General features: G+C 31.6%; 2 protein-coding genes across 2 annotated transcripts; one reads left to right on the top strand and one right to left on the bottom strand.

The window, feature by feature from the left end:
* Nucleotides 1–430: 430 nt before the first annotated feature.
* Nucleotides 431–11323, bottom strand: LOC133195963 (uncharacterized). The gene is made up of 2 exons (XM_061331947.1): nucleotides 11103–11323; nucleotides 431–1931 (listed from the first exon to the last, which is right to left on the bottom strand). The coding sequence occupies exons 1-2, from the start codon at nucleotides 11296–11298 to the stop codon at nucleotides 1669–1671; spliced, it is 459 nt and encodes a 152-aa protein (XP_061187931.1). The 5' UTR covers nucleotides 11299–11323; the 3' UTR covers nucleotides 431–1668.
* A 7367-nt stretch (nucleotides 11324–18690) lies between these two features.
* On the top strand, nucleotides 18691–22130 carry LOC133195341 (protein rolling stone-like). Its single transcript, XM_061331185.1, has 4 exons — nucleotides 18691–18813; nucleotides 20622–20844; nucleotides 21357–21464; nucleotides 21733–22130. Exons 1-4 carry the CDS (start codon nucleotides 18691–18693, stop codon nucleotides 22128–22130), a joined length of 852 nt encoding a protein of 283 aa, XP_061187169.1.
* Nucleotides 22131–22224: the final 94 nt, after the last annotated feature.

The following is a 22224-nucleotide window of genomic DNA, read 5'->3' as shown; positions in this document are numbered from 1 at the left end:
TATATGTAAATGAAATATATGGAGATAACGAACAGTATTCAAGCTCAAAAGTCCATTATACAATACAAAATAGGAGCAGAGCAAACACGGACCTCCAAACATCAGAGGTGGGATCAGGTGCCATGGAGGAGTGAGCATCCCCTGCCGACCGGTCACACCCGCCGTGTGCTCCTTGTCATGATCGGGAAATAACGGAAAAATCCGTCGACAATTCAGTGTGTAAATAATGGCCGAACAATTAGTATGAAAAACGTCAGTCAGCATTTGACTCAATAATAAATTGTATTTGCTGACAAGGTCATTGTATCGATCATAGAACTTACGAAATGATGACTTTAAACGAGACAGCTGATATTCTTGTTTCATCAACTTATTTGTCAATAATTTACCTCGTTTTAGAAATTGTACATACGTAGAGCATGCTCTTGCGTATCGAATCAACTGAGAGATATATACCCCGTATGCAAACGTACACTTAAAAATCATTTATTCAATTAAAGATTATATGAGCGGAATCAACAACTTGAATAGCATTCTGGCGCAAAAAAGTCGCACTGGCACTTTTAAACAAATTTTTGGTAAGGAAAATACCTTAAACTACTGAAAAATTTAGAGCAATGAAGAAGTCTTACACGTTTTGGCATATCGTTCAAAAGTTATGGTCAAATCAAAACAAGCCTTACTTATTTGACTCCATAGATTCGTGACATTTTTTTTTAGTCTTTTGATACTCGCATACCAAATTAAGAAGCAATAATGTTGCAGATTATTTGAAAAGTTGTAAACAAGGTTAAAAACATAAAATTTTATTTGAAATCGTCCTTAAAATCAACTCCCATCAGTATCTTCAGTACTTTGATTACATATATGCGTGGTATAACACTTTACCACGTATATACTTGAACAGTTTAGTTTTGCAATAACACTTAGTATAAAACTCCACTAAATTGTTATTGATGTTAATATCGTGTGCTTAGTGATGTTCTCTGAGAACATGTACATGTATATAATCTCCGATCAAAATGCTTACAGTACATGATGGAAGGATTTTTTTTCGTATAAATGTTAGATAATTATTTTCTTATAAATATATTTGGATTCTAGCAGCAATGTTTCCCAAACCAAGCAATATGTGTAATTGGAGACAAATGAACTACGGAGATAATGTTAGGTAAATTTATGCTTCATTTATATCAATCATTCGACAACGCGGCACTGCAGCCTTCAAGTATATGTTTCAGAAGCCTTTTCAGCGTACTTCTCATGAAGGCTAAGTGTTTCTATACATGTATGTACTTAATGATTCACTTTTTTTTAACACTTAAATCGTTACTGGGATGAGATTCCAGTGTTTCGTTAATAAATTACGAGAAAATGGGAAAAAACAAGAAAGATGCATAGACAACGAACGAACGTACACTAAAACTTAAAGCTGTTCTCTACAGAATCTCTCTTTCATGTAAAAAAAAATATATCGACTTGCTGTGACTCTGGAATGGAAAGATTAAATTGAATTTAAATTTGATTATATGTAATTTTTTGTTTTGAGCCTTTATCACTTTTGTTATTCTATACAATTGAAAAGGACATAAGATCATTCATTGAAAACTATGTTTCACTACAAGCTACATAAAACTAAAAATTTTGTAAGCGAAGATACACGTATTTTTATCCTCCACAAGCCATCCAGCTAATACTGGCTCCATATAAAGTGGTATCTGCCCATGTCTGCAGCCTCACATTAAATCCACTATTGGTGATATCCGTCACTATCGCATTCACACGAAGGTTGGTGCGATGCCAAGAATCGAGTAGGTACAGACCATAAGTCAATGCTGGTATTTCCCGAAATGGAGAACGGAAGCTGACTACTTGTGTATATGGCCAGGTAGGAGAAGGAGATTTGTGAATTCCTAGTACACCCGATTCACCTGTGGATATTTATGTAATTAAATCTGGAGATGGAGGCATGTTCAACTATGAAAAAAAATCATGACTTATTTTGTACTAAAAAACAGTTGATTGTATTGTTTTCCTACAAGGCAATAAAAATTGTCAGGCTTAAGCTTTGTAATATATTTCCACAGTGTCTGACAAATCGTAGCTTCAATTGTATTAACTTTAACTAATGATAATAATTATATATATATATATATATATATATATATATATATATATATATATATATATATATATATATATATATATATATATATATATACATATATATATATATATATATATATATACATATATATATATATATATATATATATATATATATATATATATATATATATATATATATATATGAAGGACTCCAAAGTGCGATGGGACTCCAATGTCCGATGGTCACGCCAAAGTCGGATAGTCTGCGCAAAACCCCGATGGTTCACACGCCAAAGTTCGATGGCGCAGAAAATTAATTATTTTTTATGACGTCATAGTACTTCTGCGCCAAATTGCGATGCCGCGCCACGCCAAGGCAAAACGGTTTAAAATAAATTAAATGAATTTTAAGTATTTAAACGCCAAAGTAATACGGTTCACTAAAAAACGCAAAAATATATTGTACCACTAGCCATAATTTCTTAAGTGGTTGCTAGGCTGACCCTTACCTCTCGGATGTGTGCGAGGCTAACCCTATTCTCTCTAAAGGGTGCAAGGCTAACCCTTACCTCTCGGATGGGTGCGATGCTTACCCTAATCTTTCGGATGGGTGCGATGCTGACCCTTATCTCTTAGATGTGTGCGAGCTAAGCCTAATCGGTCAAAAAGTCTGTAACATATCCTGGATGGGAGAGAAACTAACCATTATCAGTCAAACCTTTTTTGGGGTGCGATACTAAAACTATTCAATCGAATAGTGTACAAGGATTAACCCTAAATGTATTGGGTGGGTGCAACCCATCCTATAATCAGTGTTATTGTGCATAAGGACTAACCCTTATCAGCCAAGTGATGTGCAAGGACTAATCCTATTAACTCAGATGAGTGCAAACACCAAGTAAAATTAGTTAAATTGTATTCGATGACTCATCCTAAATTATTGATTTTGAATTACGGACTATGGTGTCGAGGATTGACGTCGGAATATTGTAAGGTCATAAACGTTTATTGTTTCTCCGCACCATCGGACTTTGGCGTGTCAGACCATCGCACTTTAGCGCATGTGTATCACAGGAAACGAGCCATCGGACTTTAGCGTGACCATCGAACTTTGGCGTCCATACCGACGTCAAACCATCGGGGTTTGGCGCAGACCATCGGACTTTGGCGAGACCATCCGACTTTGGAGTCCTCTCTCTCTCTCTCTCTCTCTCTCTCTCTCTCTCTATATATATATATATATATATATATATATATATATCACTACGTTGTACTGAGAAAACCCTGAGTGGTACTGAGTCTGGTACTGAGTAAACTGAGGTAGTCCTGAGTAGCACTGAGGTTTTCACTGTGGACACTGAGGACATACTGAGAGGCACTGAGGTTTACTCTGTTGGTACTGTGGGATACTGAGGTGGCTCTGAGGGAACTGAGCTGATACTGAGTAGCCCTGAGGTCTAATACTGTGGCTACTGAAGTAATCCTGAGACACTCTGAGGTCTTAGTTTTTTTTTTTAAGATTGTGTTGTAGTATTATTTCAATTTAGATTTAAGTAGACTATTGAAAATAATAATTTCCTTAAATAAAAACATCAATTATTAAGAATCAAGTGATCTAACCATGTCTAGGTTTTGCATTTCCTTATTAAAAATAGAGGAATTGTATTACATGTGATTTGAATATCTATTCCTCAGAAGTATCTGAATATTTAAAGTGAAAAAATGGAATGAATCCTCTAAAATATTAATGGTTTCATTTCCGACATTTTAAAGTTAATTTCTCCGACTTTAATTATAAAGTACCTTCCTGGCAATAAAAGCAGAATAAAAGACTTTATAGACTAAATCATCAATATCCAATATAATTTTGACACATGTTATTCGGTTGACATTGAGTTTAGTTGGGGAAAACCGCGTGTTTATTTAACTCAAGCAAAACCTTTAATTAGGCTGCATTTATATATCGTGTATTGTAATATTTTTATTCGGAAAACATGGTTGAAAATAAGTGTAAAATTATTTTTTTAAGGTAATATTTACTTTTTGTTAAAGTTTATTCCCACATAAATTTCTGGAAAGAAATGAAAATAACAATTGCCGTAAAAGCAGTGTAAAATTCCGGAAATAAAATGCAGCGAACAAATATTCAAGAAAATGTAGAGGATTATTATCATGAAATTTTAAATAAAATCTGAAATTGTGAAAAGGGATTCAATGTCAAGAAATAAAAGAAGTAAGCAGCTACCAAAAAACTAATACACTTTTGTGCACACTTAAAAAATAATAGTTTAACATGGCTCCTATTTTGAGTGGCAAGTGTTACAAAATATCTAAAGTGCTGGGTATGTGAATGGTAATAACATGGCATCTACATATTACAATTATACCATGAAAATTGTTTAACACTATCCAATATCATGTTTCAGTTAAGTTTTAATTTAAAAAATCTTTTCCAGTAAGATTAATATATAGTAAAAGGCCTCGGAGGGGGGATGTAAGTTATCGTAATTACAACAAATCTGATTTACTTGATAATTTGCATTCAAAGTTTGCGTAAAATTTAAATGTTTCTTCGGCATAAAATTATACAAATGATTTAAAAATACTTCTACTAAAATTCCTTTTTATAATGAAAACAATGATTTAAGCAGCTTCATTTTAAGGGCGCTGAAAGTTGGGGACAAAGATTAAAGTAAAGTAATGAGTTAACTAAAGTAGTTTAATTCTTTCCGGGTGCCGAACGCAGCCGGAAATAAGCTAACGGACAGTCAGTGATGCACGGTAGCAGGGAAAGGGCTATATAGGTGTCGCCTAAAATACACAAAGACAGGGGTTATTTACATGTAATTACGCAACATAGAAATTCAAAGTGTACACAGAATTTACAAGCTGACTTCCGAGGTAGCCATTTCTCTGAATTGATCCTACCTGTCAATTCTAGGCGATTTGAGGCATTGTGAAGTTCATAGTCGTTTTTAATTTTTCTACAATGATATTTTATAAGATGACTGCAATATTCAATAATTAAAAAGAAACTGGGGGGATAAGCCGAGCCATATGCCTACAAAACGATCGATAAAAAATCAATAAATTCATTTTACAAAAATTTCACTTTTTGTTGAATTAATGTAATGCTTATTACCATTTGCATACAAATTTGACAAAACCTGAATACTGTAACAGCGAAAATGATTCTGATTAACACAACAAAATGGCATCACGCTCAATTTTCACAGAAACTGACATAATTTGGATGATATAACTACATTTTTTAAATAGAGTGGGTCATCGTACCATTTTTTTGAGAACGATTAATGAAAGGCAATGGAAAGATGTTGCTTTTTTCACTTGCAAAAATTTGGTATGAAGACCCACTCTACATAAAAAATTAAGTTAACTTACTTAAATTTTCACCGTGGTCTTAAAAAATTCTAAGTCCAAAAACGCTTGCTAAATATAGAGAACTGCATGCTATTTAAATAGACATGTAAGTGTGACTCCGTGGTCTAGTGGTTAGCGAGGAGCTCTTTAAAGGGACGTTTATTGAGGAAAGTGATCGAGTCATGCTCTGATTTTTTGACTTTTTTTTTGTTTTAATTTTGTTTTACTTCATAAAAAATGTCTATAGGAATAACATATTTTTCACTGGAAATAAAATATATACATGTAGCAATGAACTTATTTACAGTAAATTATTTAAAATGCCGGATAAAATTATAATAGATATTTGAATACTTTTATTCCCGTTTTTATTTACTTTAAATAAAAGCGCTTCTAGATCACCATTATCATTACATACGATGTTAGTATTTTTATAATATCTCCACAATAAGTGTAAACACTCAATATGCAGATTAATTAATAGAAGTCCTTACCCATGTTAGACATTTGTGACAGTAAATGAAAGTCAACTGTTTAGCTTGTTTAGAATATAAATATCATTTTGAAAACTACGGTAAACATTAAAATGCTTAAGTAAATTCGAACAATTGAGAGATTTTTTTCAATAAATGTTATTGCATAGTCGAAAAACGGGCATGGGCACATGGCTCGTCTTATCCCCCCAGATTCTTAAATAGAGAAAAAAAAATCCACAATTAAACGAAATATTTGTGGTTATATAGAATTAGAATGCTTAGGAAGATTTTTTTAATAAAAATTACGCACGCAGACACGTACTTTAAATGTTCAGAACTGAAGTCAAGTGAAACTACCCAAGAAAAAACAATCACACAGATAGCAAGGATTAATGCCCTGACAGAATATTTATAAATGATCAGTAAGTTTAAAATCAGTCTGATGGAATTATATTTAAATTCATCAATTCTTTTATTTAGTATAAATTAAAATGATTTATCTCATTGGAGAAAGACGGGTGTGTGTGTGTGTGTGTGGGGGGGGGGGGGGGGTTGCATGATTTAACTTGCAACTACGTCTGTGGTCTTTGCCAAAATGCATTTAATCTATGTCTTTTTTATTTCTCACATCTTGCATGAAATTGTTCTCACCTTTGCATGAAAAATAAATACTGGAAATTAAAGCGTTGAATAGCTTTAGTAAAACTTATTATAGCATCTCTATCATAAGAGGCATGAAACATATACATGTACATCAACGTAAAAATGATAATTCCAGCATGATAAACAAAAAAATGAACAAAAGTAAATTGACAGATACATGCACAGTGTACATCGCAATTCCGTACATGCAAGATTTAATTCCTTCATCACAGTTAAGAAAATGGGTTTCCAGTTTATGAACATTATATAGGAAAATACCCCCTTCCCCCTCTTAGCACTACGTACACATTGGCTTGCATTAGATTGTCAGCATTATACATGTAATTAATTAATTGAAGAGTAGACACTTGAATTAATGGCAAACTCCCATCGTCGTTAGTATTTCTGTGACAATTATGCATAAAACGGATAGATACAGAATTCTTTTTAAAGCATTCGCCAATTAAAGGAGCCTGTAAATATATGACAGCTCGATGACCAAAAAGGCTCTACATGTATTAAAGTCGGGCTGTGAATGTGAATGTACATGATAATTCGTCACTGTTTCTCCTCGACTGTAACACATGTTAAAATTGATACGTGTAACGTAAATTTTCTGTGAATAAGAAATATCTTTGTGCATTAAACTTTTATTAGGCCGCGCATGTTATACACTGTATGCAGACCCGTCAATCATGCAGTGCCCCCCACCCCCCACCCCAGTTCACTGTATAATACCGGTAGTTATTTTATGTTTTATGAGATATAATAAACAGTATATACAACTTACATGTAAATGTATGCGCGTTACTTCTTACGGTCAATTAATTCATTTGTTACTTTGTAGAGATGTCACAGAATTTGAATATTTTCCTTCTACCACTCTGTACAATGTAAAAATTGAAAGTGATACGGAAATCAAATATAACAGTGTGGTTTTTAGATACCTGTTCATAAGGCCAGTTACAGTGTAGATAATAGGGAACTGTCAAAAATAAAACAATATATTTATGCTTTACATACATGTACATGATTTTCTTTACTTATTTCATCGGCATGAATTAGAACATGTCAAGGTCACATGCATACCTGGCTTTAACATATTTAACATGTGGTTGTCCGCAAGCATGGAATTAGGTGCTTGTTTACTTACTTACTGAAATATACAGATGTACAGGGACATTTTTATTTTAAATTACCACTTATTATTCATTTATTTTCGAGAACCATTTTATCTAAATAAATAAATATTATTTTAAAAAGCAGCAATATTTGCTTGCCAATAACCTGGCCATAAAAAAATTACTTTTACGGTGACATGCTTATTTTCTTTCCAGTCTTTTAGTGAAAGGTGTCGTGAATCCCAGGTGGTTATACATGTAGGACTGCATGAAACTACTATGTAATTTGTATTTTCTAATTGTTTTGTCATTCTTATACTACATGGTTTTCTATTTCCATTAAACTGTCCATATACCGATATTTAATACTAGTTCAAGAATAAGTACTACTATCTGTGACAGTAACCACTTAGAAAAAAAAGTTGATGTGCCATTAACTATCGCCTGTTAACATTCTAAACAAAACCATTGCTGAAAATAAAGTATTTTGATGCTCGTTCCCGATGTCTGGAATTTATGGAGACATCCGACCGTATAGAACAGCGAATCACACGACCTTTCCTGAATGGAGAGAAAATAAATTTACTAAAATTTTGCCGTATTTTTTAAGTACATCGTACATGTAAACGATGTTGAAGAGAAATTCATAATTACAACACATTAATTCCAAACACTTAATTATACTATATACTTGATTTAACATGAAAGGCAATACAAGCCTCGTGTCCTTTTTTTTTTTTTTCTCCTTCTTTTTTCTTTATGGTGACATGTTTATTATTATGACTATTGCAATAACAGGATATTTAGAAAGCTCTGTTGAGAAAACGGAAACATTGCAACTGTCATATTAACAAAAGTGTAAAGTATATTGTATAGAAATTATTGCAGATCAGATCAGAAAACATTGAATTTTACATATTATCTGACTAAGAAAACTGTACTTATTTCTTGCTTTACGGAAATCAAAGTTAAACATTAAATATTCTCCATTTTCATCAAAATGAATTTTCAAATATATTAGTTTTTCTTTCTTTCTAATTATTTCAGTTGATTTCTTTATTCTGTAAGGGGACCCTGAGAGGTTGGATAATGTTTATCGCTTACTGAAAACTTCTAATTAATCAAGCACACTGTATTTTAGATATTTGTTTGTAACTGATCGGATTAGTAGAGATAAAACTAAAATTAAACCGGTTAGAATTTATCTTGAAACTCCCAACTTGGATTATCAAGAAAAAAATTATTAATGTATCGCAAATTTAATTTAAATTTTTTGTGTTATAAATGATTCTAACTACTTTCTTCTACTTTTATTTGCGTGTGTGCTGAAACAATCAGCAAACTTTTTCTCACCTGAGCATAAAACAAAACTTATCGGTATTATTTACTGCTGTCGGTGTTCATTTTAATTAATAACAAACACATATAACAAAACTTTCAGTTATCCCCCCATGTTCATTTTCAAAATAATTTTCATAATTCGCGATAGGTAAAAAAAAAAAAAAAAAATTCAAATGTTTTCATGCATGTTGTAAAATTTTAAATTAACCGAGTGACAGTAAATACAAAATTTACAAAGTGACAGCTACTTTTACTTATTGACCAGATAAATTAACAACATGACAATGCAATGAGATATGGGATATGATTTTGAAATTCGAAATATTTCTTTTTAAGATGTCGCACCAACAGCTTAAATATTGATAATAGTAATAGCATTAAAAATATGCAATAAATGATTAATATCAGTCAAAATACATCTATTTCATATAATTTTGATATACAGTAAAATTTATTTTGATAAGTTGTTAAGTTAAGTTGTGACATATCACCGCTTTATTTCTCTCTCTCTCTTTATATATATATCTGATTTAATTAATTAAAGATCATCTAAAAAGTTTTTGTTTTAATTTTTTATTTATTCACTTAATTATATTTTATCTATTTATTATTTATTTTATGATATTGATCACCAGAAACGAACAACTTTCAAGTAAAAGATGTTTGAGAATCGTTGTAACTTTTAACTGACATTATGTTTTACAAGGAAAGGATGCAACATGTTCATCAAAATTTTTATGTGTGCCGTGCAATAGAATATGTTTGAAACATTACCATTATCCTGACATTAAGGACTCCTGTATTTGCACAGAAGAATCGTAACTCACTCTAAACATTCAGGTGTGGATTGAGAATTATTGGACAATACAAACTATTTATCATGATGTTTAATATTGGTTAAATAAATTTAAAAAAAGAAAAAGAAAAGAAATTTCACAAATAATTAACTAATTGGTTGATATCAAAGACAAATAAATCTGATATCATATTTCAAAAAATATATGCATAGAACACTTAATTAAATATCCCTTTAAAATTCCAAAAGCAAATAATTTATTTAATTCAATGAATGAGAAGCAAAAACAATTCCAGTTTAATTGTTGATATTAGGTTTCAAAATACTTGTACCTACACATTTTGATTTAAGGAGAGTTTAAAATAAAGAAATTTGACCATTATATTACAATAAAACTCAAAAGAAAATAGTAATTTTTGAAACAAATAGCCTCAGTGTCACTCAGGATTACCTCAGTATCCACAGTTTTAAACCTCAGGGCTACTCAGTATCAGCTCAGTTCCCTCAGAGCCACCTCAGTATCCCTCAGTACCCCCTCAGTACCAACAGAGTAAACCTCAGTGCCTCTCAGTATGTCCTAAGTGTCCACAGTGAAAACCTCAGTGCTACTCAGGACTACCTCAGTTTACTCAGTACCAGGTTCAGTACCACTCAGGGTTTTCTCAGTACAACTCAGTACTTCGTCAGGGTTTTGTTAGATTCTCGGTGCTTTTTAGTTACAGTAGTTAATGTAGACAAAGATTTTTTTTTCTGTTAGAGGGTACATTACGTGAATGCCGACGGGATAAATGTGTAATTTCAAAGTATTGCTTCTGGAGTGATACATATTACATTTGTAAGATCATTACTTTCTCTTTATCGAATGGCTGAATGGACTTCTTGAAAAAAAACGTAGAACAGGGAAAAAACAAAAATAAAAGGAAAAAAATCAATTTAAACATAACTTAATTAAACAAAAGAACAAATAAACAATCAAAATACAAATAAAAAAAAGAAATAAAATTAAATAGTCATTATAATTTATAATTAGACCAACAATACAAAACCAAACGAAACAAAATATTTAAACGATTAAAATAGCAAACTTCTTTTTTTTTTTTTTTTTTTTTTTTTTTTTTTTTTGAAAGGTTTAAATCTGAAAACAAATATTAGGATTTCCTATATCATTATGTTAATACATGTATATATACAAAATTACACCTAATCAGAAGTTTAAAATACCGATCAAATACATACACTTCAATGGTGATTGACTGCTGTTTCCTGCTTTGGCTATTCCATCTTTCCGAAGTTGTTTTATTTCACGCTGAAGACGGTTGATCTCATTCATATAAATTTCATTCTGCTGTATTAGAATTGCCTGGACGTCTCTCATGATCTTGCTGTATAGAACTTCGTTCTTACTCTCCTCATTCCAAAAACCAGTATTCATATAAATATACTGAGAATTTGTAAAAATTATAGAACACGACAGAAAAGAAAATGCTGTCTTCAAAAGCGACATATTTTGGACTTCCTTGATGATATAAATGTCAGCTGACCAATTTTCCACTTGTAAAATGTCGTCTAAAGATGCGCAGTGAATTGGAAGACAAAGGTCAAAAACAAGATACTAATGTACAAGTACATGAAGTTTTAAGTGGATATGAACCTGTATATTTTGACAGAAAAGCAATATACCTATCAGAGAAAGGCGGTTTCTTTTTGTTAAAATTTTCACCATTATTATAAAAATTAAAAATTTTATTTCATAGGAAATATGGAAAATTAAAGTTCGTAAAAATGTACTTTTGCAACTCGACAACTCTTTTTACCTATGAGGAGTTTTTAAAATGAGAATGAGCAAAGCATTTAGCATGGGATTGTGACGTCATCTTTAGCGCTAATATTTTTTTTTAATTAAAGATAATCAAATAAGTTCCAAATGTAGCAAATATGTCAATAATTTAGGAAAAAAAATTAGAATTCAAAACATATGAAAATGAACAATTGGCTCTATGGGATTTGATCACGTGACCATTCCATATCTACATTGTATATCCCATGATCAAAAAAATGATATAATACCTTTCTGAAATGTTCAAATAAAAGGTTTATTTATTAAGACGTCCAGTTTTCAGCAAGACAAGGGGCAAGATTTAAAGCAGCGTTATTTCTGTGCGATGGCGAAAACGTCTTTGCTAAGAATTCCTATAAGATACTTCTATTCTCTTTCATTTCTTATAATTATCTAAGCTGAGAAATCTTATTTTTCCTTTTTTTCCATTCGAATCTTTTGCTTTTTTATGAAGATACATGTAATTTTTCCCTCTATTTAAGGAATCACTGTCTAGTTAGTAGAGTATGCCAGGGCATCAACGATGGTTGGAAACGTGGGATAATTTGCATAACGGGCGAAGCAAAATGTGTGCTTTTTCATCACACCACGTGAATTCTAAAACGGCACGTGCCTACACTGTAGAGTTTACAGTTGTATTGAATATTAGGTGAAAGCAATTTTAAAAAAACACAAATTATCATAACTTTCTGATAAAACAATCTAAAATAATAATCGTAAAGATTTTAGTCTGCATTCAGGCGAGGAAGGAAAAACCAACTAATCATACCATGCATACGTTATCGCGGCAAATGTCAAACAAAATATTTTTCTGCACAGTTAAGAAAAGTTAGCATTTCAAATGGCAACAATTTTTATAAGTCAAAGATGTATTTTTTATGTTGAGTTTACACTATTGTTTTTCTTTGAAAGCGACGGAAAAATGAGAAATGATAACAAGTATCAACAAACCTGTCGAATAGAACCTTCGAGAGCCCTGCATGAGTGTCGCCGAGTTCCCGTTTCTTCCTTATCCAGCGATTATATTAATCCCCAAACTAAAGTTTAGTCAGGAAAGTTGCTTTTTCAAGTTCTATTTTCAGTTTCTTTTTATTTTTAGTCGACTTTGTCAATGTAGCAGGCCTACCCGAGCCTACCGGGATTCCCTCTCTAACCATGCTGTTTTGTTTATGAAAACTACGCATGCGTGCATAGCATGGAATGTGGAACCCCGAACACGTTGCGATGTATATATTTACGTCCCATAAATAACTATTAATTTTAATGAAATAATCCAAATTATTTAATTGTAAAAGTTGTAATTTTCTGAAAGCTTATACATTTATGAGTAGTAAAAAAATTCCAAATCTTGTCGGAAAATTTTATCTAGTCAGTTTTTTGATGAGATGCGCCGTACTGTCACTTTAATTTTAAACTAGATGAAATCCCGCGCAAGCGCGGGGAATTGAATTTATACGACTACCAACAGAAAATATATTGTAGTTCTCTACTGACAGCTTACAGGCTTATAGCAGGAACAAATACTTTGTTCAAATCCTGCATGAAGAAGATTTACCTATCCCCCCCCAACCCCCTTTTTTGTGTTTGTTTTGTTTTATTTTTTTTTAACTTGAAAAATAGCAATTTCATTAATTGACGTTTTTTGTGAAACCTGTTATACTGTGTTATGGATATTGTACTTCTGATGCTCTTAATTATTTTATTTCCGTCAAGGATAAAAGCAACGAATATGCACATTTTACTAATAAATTGATTGGGGGGGGGAGGGGGGTAAAAATTCACAGGTACTTGGGTCTTGGTTTATGAATATGTTTGTACCTTATTGATATGTAAAAATGTACTTTACTTTTTTACCTATCAATAAGGTACATACATATTTATAAACCAAGAACCAAGTACCTGTGTAAAAATTAGCTTTTAGCTCCCTATGAATAGGCTGAGTATATGATACAAAAGACTAAGCTGCAATAATGTAGCCCTCTCCGATTTTTTTTTTTTTTTTTTTTTTTTTTTTTTTTGATCTGATATTTTCTGGCCTTTCTCTCTGCCCCCCCCCCCCCTCAAAAAAGGAGAGGGCTACATTATTGCAGCTATAAAAGATTGCATTCAGAAATAAACTGTGCATTGATTAAAGCGCAAAATCTTACATCTTTAATTGTATTTGAACAATACCTTATTCATTAATTTTCTCTTTTCATGTAAGCAAGTTTATTACGAAGTACAAATTGTACTTCGGGTTCGTTGCCACGATGCTCTCAGTATGGAATATGTACAAATTTTACCGATTAATAAATTAGGAAAACCTACTACATACATGTATATGTATATATATGTATATATAATTATATTCACAACTTATAGTGTTATCAGTGATTTACCATTATTTCAATTATGACCATTTACACAAAAGCTTTTTTATGGTCATGTAGCTATAATCGCCTCGTTTTTTTCTTAACATCGGGCTCGATGCTATATGATGTTCTAGAAGCTTCCGTCAATATAAAGATCGGTGAATGACGAAAATATTTTGCACATTTCCTTTTTTAATCGGTTATCACAACTTATTTCTTTTATATGATTTAAATCGAGTTTTGATTGAATAATTCAGTGATGACGTTTTCTGTAATAAATAAACGATTGCTTGTTGTCAGTTTCATTAAAAATTGCCAGTAACTTAGATCCGCCAACCGGAAACGCCACCGTACTCACGTTTTAGCTATTTCATGGCTGTTTATAGAAAATGAAAGTAGACTTTTAATTTAATGTACGATATTTACTATGCGAGTGAAATCTAAATATAGTTTACGGACATCAGCTTGTACCTAGCGTATTGTTAGAGGAGTAAGTAAGAACTCTGGTGCACCCGTTTCGGAGTTTATTTGCAAAATTTATTAATTTATAAGTATAAGATGGTAACGTTTCAATTTTATTACCTTTCTATGCATGATTTTTTCCCAGGAGGGTATACATGTACATGTCCTTATATTATACATAATATAGCGTTAGAACATGAATCTGCATGGGCAGCAGAAGGACATGATGCAGGAGTTTTTCAATTTTTCCCTTGATATTCCCAGTGGCTCGATAATCAATCAAATCCCAGTGGCTCGCTGGTCAAGTCACTTCAGAGGATACGATTAAGGAAAATAAGGAAAGTCTTGGGAATTAATTCGGGTTCAGATTGATTTAAGTTGGCGCTTTAAAACTTCTTTGCTGCCGTAGTAGGAGGCTAAGAACTAAAGTCAAAAGGAAGCTATAGCTTAGTTTTTATCCATCTTCTTTCGGAATAATTGTTAAAGCTATATATATGGCGTATCTGAGCTAAAAAAAAAAAAAAAAAAAAAACGAGATTGGGAGTAGCTAAACATGATATATGTTATTTACGTTGAAATTAAATTTTTCACCGATTTTGAACTTGAATAACCTCATATTTCCATAGTTCGACTGATTAAAAAAAAATTAAACTGTGTCTGTTGATTAAAATCTGAATCGGTAAATAAATCGGTTTTTGTTTTAAATTTCTAATATCTTTGAAACGTGATTGATTTAAACTGTGTAATTTACAGGAAAGTCCTATTTTTATATAAGTAATAAAACAAATAGATAGATCTTTTTTAATTTAGGTAGTCTGAACTTATAAAAAAAAAACGCAATACATGACTTTAAATAATTCTTACGCATATTTCTCAGTGGTTAGAATTTTTTACAGACATTATACAAAATATATTTAAACTGAATAAAGCATATTTACAACAGGCAAAATATTACAGGCACATAGCACCAGGAGGGCCGTCCCCTTCCACTTTTTACCCCAAACGTTGAAAAGGCGCACCCTTGACCCCTCTTCCACCTTTTGTTGCAGCATGGTACGTCAAATCATCCCATGAGAATGTATTATAATATAAAATATGTTTGTCGGAAAAGTTGTAATCCCTCCTTCCAAGAAATGAAAATATTGAGTTTGGATAGCCCCTTTTTCCCCTTTTCAAAGATTGTTCAGATAAATCGTCTATAATTTTTTTTGTCCTCCACCCCCCCCCCCATTTTTTTCAAAAGCGATACTACTGGCTGTAATAACTGAGAAAATAATACAACAACATTCCACTGTTTATTCTTTGACATTAATGAAGCCAAAGAGATGACATTTCAGACTTTCTGGAAAGCCAAACTTGTTGTAACATTTACATCGTTCTTTCTTTGGCATGAGTCTTTGGTTTCATTTGCGTGATGCAAATAGAAGTTATGAAATCGAGACTCAGTGTGGTTGCAGTTGAATGTGACGATCTTCTTATAAAAACCTTTTTTTAAATAAAAAATCGTATACTCGTACATACGAATTTGTAGCTATAGTGAGAAGAAACAGACACCCAGAAAACCAGGCGATGAGTACACATTTGATTTGATTTGATTTAATTTAATTTTTTTATTTAGAATGCTTAGAGTAGAGGTTTTCAGGTGGAGATATAGATTTTTTTAATATGTTCCTGTAATACTACATTGTATTTAGGTACGTCTTAGATTTAGATTTTAAATGCGGGAAGTCAAGGCATAAGTGAAAAAGTCAAGTTTGTAATTTGTAATACTTATCTCCTTGAAAACTAACTTGTCGGTATTTTGTTGACGAAAAATTCAGGCTCCAAGACCATAAACTGAGTAACAGAAAATTAAGACTTCAAATATCTTGATTTTTATGATACAGGTATGTTTAAAAGATTGCATACTCATGAACTACAAACACATAATGAAAATAATAATGAAAATCTAGTTTATAATTTAAGTTATATGTATACTAATTTGAAATTTTGATGATTTCCATCTAAACTTATTTTTGCAGCATGCACTGTTAGGCGTACTATGATGAAATCAACATAATATAGAAGTGTACAAATAGATATCCTTTTAAGCTGAATTTATTTTACTTGAATATTAATTGAAATAACATAGTAAACCACACACTGTATTGAATTTAGTTTGATCACCTACTTTGACATTCACGTGATATAAGCATATAATGTGTACTGCATGGAGGTCATAAATTTTGATATTGCAAATGCATACCCTAATTCAAATTAAAAATTTAAGTGATAAATTGTTTGTAGTTTCTAGAAAGTGCTGCTGCTTTAAACAGAACTGGTATTTTATTACATTAAAGAGCTGGGTTCACTTTATTAAATTTAAGGCCATTTGTGAAGAAATAAATAGGATACGGGAATAATGACACAATTAATGGTGTCATAAATATCGACTATAGCAAGAATATTACGTCATGTTTTACTAATTTCACAAAGGGTTCAGAGTAAGCAGCTTTGAATTTTCAGAAGTTCACAGGGTTTAAAAGGGCCCAAAATAATCTTGTCCTTTCAAGTAATTGGGCTCAAGTTGAAATATGTGTGACGGAAACAGCAGCCCATTTCAAGTAAAAGAATATATCTTTTTAAGGAGGCTGGGGGGGGGGGGTCAACAAATTAACCATCAGATATAACTTATTTTTTTTAGATATGATATCTTAAGCTGTCTACTATCATTTGGCAAAGAAAAAATTCATACATTTTAGTTTTAAAATTATATCTTTATATGGAGCTCTTTTACTAAAGGAGATCAATATAGTCTAAAAATGGCCACGACCACCCAGCCCTCTTAAAGAATGTTTTTTTAAAAAAAATGGTCAATATCTTTTAAACGTATGCCCCTGCGAAAAAGGTGATTTTATGAAGCACCTCAACATTGAGATTTTTGCAAATTATGGAGATTTTACATAAAGTATACTTAAGTGTTAGATGAAATATCAAAGAAATTTTTGTTATAATTAGATTTAATTTTTCACCTTCATGTTTGTCGCACTAAAGGCATTTTGCTCGCCTTGTTCGCCTATCTTCAAATTTATGAAAACCTTCCTTATTTGTTCGAAAATATTTTTTTTTCTGAAATATTATTCTTTTTCATGAATTTTGTTTTTCCATGAAGCATATTTTGATGATAAATACTATATGTTAAACTAGTACACTGAACCAAATACTAACTTTGTTGATTTTTTTTTTTTCAAATGGACTAAATCTATGGCACGCTGATTGCATGAAAAGGACTTTCTGCGAGACCATAAACAAAAATTCAAAAATTTAATTTTTATTCATTAATAACAAAGCGAATAAAGCCACTTAAAACATTTTGCTAGGCTAAATCATGATCTTTGCTGGATTTTTTTTCTCTCACATTTTTACCATATGTTTGGGGGAGGGGGGTAGAAAACTAAATTCTATATAACACAAGGGTAATTTTTTGAGGAGGTTCCATTTTAATTCAATTTTTAAAGTTTCGGACAAGACTGCGTGTTCTACAGAATACCCTAATACAGTGTGGAGGAAAATGATTGCAGTGAGAATTATTCTTCAAATAAAGGACCGTGTAAACGTTATTTCAAAAATTTTGCTATATTTAATCATCCTTGATGAAGCACAAAAAAATATAAATATGAATATACATGTATATGTATATTCAAAGATCATATAATTTATGTCTACCATAGTCTAAAAGGGTTAAATATTATGACAGACAAGAAGAAAACGAAAGTGAATGTTTTTAAAGTTTGAATGTTGAATGAATATTTACATTACAAGAGATTTCGAATAGTTAGGTAGTATCTCTAATCTGATTATAACTGAGGATCCCCAAAGTATTACGGATGAAAAATGGTGCCAAACAACCAACAACGCTTTGTTCCATTTATTCATATCGTATTAAAACTTGTGATTGGCAAACAATCAATTTTAAAATGTAAAGCTACAGTATCGTGCACAACTTTGTTGAAAAAAGAATTTAAATGGACACAAACGTTAAACCTAAATATTCCAAGTCAATACATGAAGTATTTGGTCAAAGATTTAAAAGTGAAGACAAGAGAAAATATTATAACTGCAACTTAGGAAAAGTATATATCAATGCATAAAATGACTGGCATTGGGTCTATAAGGATGGCATTTGGTCAACGTTATGACACGAGAGCCGGACGACACTCGCCGCTTAGTATCTTGTTTAAAGAGAGTCAAGAAGGAATTTAGCCGGGAAAATTTTCGTTTAGAATATGAATACCCCGTTGATTTTGTAAAATTACAGGTAAGTTATCAAAATCAAAAAAGTTTCTAGGAAGTGAAAAACCTCTCAAGGTAAACATTAACAAAATGTCATTTAATAATTGTTTTGTTTTACATCTACTACTAGAATTAATAATACTTCTCTCTCTCTCTCTCTCTCTCTCTCTCTCTCTCTCTCTCTCTCTCTCTCTCTCTCATTTTCTTTTAAAATCAAGAATGGATTATTCATGGATAAACTTTAATGAACAGTTAGTGGTTGTTGATTAATTCTTCGAATAAATGTAAATTAATGTAGTTGTTTTTAAATAATCGGATTATCGTTAATCTAGATAAATCAAGTCGTACTTTTCGAATATTTTGACAACATAATTAATATAATTATTAAAATAGATGGAATTGATGATAGATACAATGTATATTTTTCTTTATGCTAAAATCATTGTATATATGTGCTATTGCAATAAATGTTACAAAATATACATTCTGTAGGAATAGATACAGACTATAAATTTCAGACCATAAATACAAAAGCTATTTTACTTGCTTTTTAAAAAGGAAGATTTCGGGGGAGAGGTTTATTAATTAAAATACATGTAACATTATTCTCTATATCTATATGAAAGTATCAGTACACTCTTTGGTGATTGTATTATAGCATGATTACGCATCCTATATGTATACAGTGTATATTACATGTATATATATATTTGTACTCAGTGAATTTAAATGTACCGGATGCTTGTGAAATAAATTTATATTTCTCACACACAATTTCGCACTTACATGTATATGTACCCACATCAATACAATCATGTAGTGTACATCGTGTTCATCAGTTAACGACAATTGAATCTTAAATTCATTGATTAATAGATTTAATATATTAGAAACCTAAAAAGAAATACTCAGTTGTTCTTTAGGTCTTCTCTTTTCTTTTTTTTTCTTTTTGTTCTAATTCTTTATTATTTGTTCCCATCCTTACCATTAAAGTTAAAGAAAAATATTAAAAGGTACTGGTTTTATATTGATTTTTATTTTAAAACCCTTAAATTCAGTACTTGTGAATTCTTCAGTTTTACCTGGGAAATATTGACATGATCACTTTGAAAAGGTAAAGTACAGAGTTTTTAGCAAATTAAGTTTCAAGTTTTTAAAACATAATTATATTTCTAAAGTTAAACCACTAAGTAAAAACCAACAGATTAACTGCAAAGTAAAGTTTCAAAACACACATGGACCATAAATCTTTATTTGGAAAATGTTTTCTTACTTAAAGAGTTTCATGGACTTCAACGCGTGGTATGCTAATGTGAAGTCTGAAGTTTGTTTTATGGTGGAGTGTCTTTAAGATTTCCATTCGACTATCACCTAATGATCATTTTGAAAAGTTTACATTAAACCACGAGACGATCTCATTTGATAATATACCCTAAAGTTTATAAAGTATTGCACATCTAGCGTGTATAATAATTTACGTCAATATACATTTACATGTATCCTTACATACACATGTATAATCATATTATGATCCTGCATATGAATATTACCATGTATTCAAAGGATTCTCTTTTCTTTGGAGGGGGTCTAATTTTATTTTCTGGTTATTTAACTATTAAAGCTAGGTATTCCGACTGACCACAGCTGGGCAGACTATACGAAAGTTACACAGATAGGAAAATGTTATTCATTAATTACATTATCTGGTCTCTCAAGAGCGATCTACATATATATGTCCAAAGAGGCTCTCATTGACATTTTTAATATTACAAATTTGATAGGAATACGTAGATTGTCTAAATCTTGTATTTAATCATGGCATCCCCTTTTCAGTATGGCCCCTCTGTCCTGTTCATTGTTTGGTCCGTGTGTTGGGCGATCCTACATGTACTCGGACTAGGACTCCAGCCTTACTTCTACAGGAACTATGACTTTGACCTGAAGTGGTTCTCCTATCTTACATACTGGGGGTACACCACTCTGTGTGTGTTCACATTATGGGACAGTGTGGCAGCCATTTATGTTCACATTCGGCGACAAGATATCATCAGAGGAGGTACGTGTGTATTTGAAATCAGTATACGTGATCACATAACAATTTTAATCAATCATAAATACATGAAATATATCAATATTCAGAACATCTATACGAAGATTTCTGAGGGATATCATTTTATTTAAATGATTTCTTTTTAAAATATTCATACAGATACGGAAGTTTTCATAGATTTGGAGAGAATTCAAGAATAAGGGTAACTGTAACCCGTGATGGCTGTACATGTAATAATGTTTTTGCTATAAAAATAAACATGTAATTTACATGTTTCTATGACATATTCTTTCAATTTCCTATAGCTTTGTCCTTAAAAAATACAAACAATAATCATGCACTTCCTGGAATCAATGTGAAAATTATTACAATTACCGGTACAAAAGTCTTAATACTGAGTATGTTACCTAAATGCAGTTAACCTGCGTTTCACCATCAAACGACTGTTTCCATTGGTTATCAACCCTTCGATCTATGTACAATATTTTCACAACCACAATTTACTGTCATCTTTCTAGAATGCAAAGCGATGCCATGGTACTTGAAGGCAGTTTGGGTGCAGTTTAACGTGAACACCCCGATAGCACTGGTGATAACCATTCTGTTTTACTTATTTATTCCAAATGGTGAGTGATACCCTAGTATGGTATTTATTTCCAAATTATATGAATGAAGAAAAAAGTAAATTATTCATTTAGTGACCATGCAACTAATGTTCAGAATATTCACTAGACGCAACTGTAAATAACATGAACATTATCATACTCTTCATCTAGATACAAAGCCATGGTTTTCAAACTTGCATGTGATTAACAATAAATAGAAATATGCTGGAAAGAGATGTTACTTATATGGAAACTAAAGGAATGTAACATTTGCTATAATTAATTTCAGATACCAGTCCCAATAGCATTCTAGTTCACGCCATGAACACAGTCTACGTCAGTGCAAACGTCATCGTCTGCGCAAAACCAATGCGCATGCTCCATGTCTTTCATCCATTGCTGTATGGCATAGTATATCTGATTTTTTCTGTGATTTACCAGAAAACCACTGGTCATGTGGTTTATACTCAGCTGAACTGGGACAACATGCCACAAACAGCATTATTCATGCTTGGCATTTTGCTGCTAATTCTTCCTTTTTTATACTTCATGTGTTTGCTTGTCACAAGGTTAAGAACACTGTTGCATACAAAGCTGTGTAAAAAGAAAACTTCGTCTATAGCTCCCTCACAATTACAAGAGTGTCCAAATGAAAGCAACAAAGGAATCCAGTTAGGATACGCATAGTAACGATGTTTAAATTATTTGTTACAACGGAATTCTGATTACAGCATAAAACAGAAAACAACATTTCCAAGCTATTGACTGAAATGGATTAAAA

Source organism: Saccostrea echinata, unplaced genomic scaffold, assembly GCF_033153115.1.
Source record: "Saccostrea echinata isolate AGI-Se365-2 ecotype Australia unplaced genomic scaffold, CSIRO_AGI_Sech_v1 ptg000029l, whole genome shotgun sequence".
Lineage (NCBI taxonomy): Eukaryota > Metazoa > Mollusca > Bivalvia > Ostreida > Ostreidae > Saccostrea > Saccostrea echinata.
The sequence above is the reverse complement of the archived record's forward strand: the minus strand, read 5'-3'. Positions and strand labels throughout refer to the sequence as shown.

Bases quoted from the DNA above. Each gene is read 5' to 3' on its own strand.
- LOC133195963 (XM_061331947.1), bottom strand. From the start codon at position 11,298: ATGAATACTGGTTTTTGGAATGAGGAGAGTAAGAACGAAGTTCTATAC. The intron at 1,932-11,102 runs GTATGTATTTGA...AAATATCCACAG, and splicing joins CAGTCAATCACCATTGAAGT to GTGAATCGGGTGTACTAGGA.
- LOC133195341 (XM_061331185.1), top strand. From the start codon at position 18,691: ATGACACGAGAGCCGGACGACACTCGCCGCTTAGTATCTTGTTTAAAG. The intron at 18,814-20,621 runs GTAAGTTATCAA...TCCCCTTTTCAG, and splicing joins TTGATTTTGTAAAATTACAG to TATGGCCCCTCTGTCCTGTT. The intron at 20,845-21,356 runs GTACGTGTGTAT...TCATCTTTCTAG, and splicing joins ACAAGATATCATCAGAGGAG to AATGCAAAGCGATGCCATGG.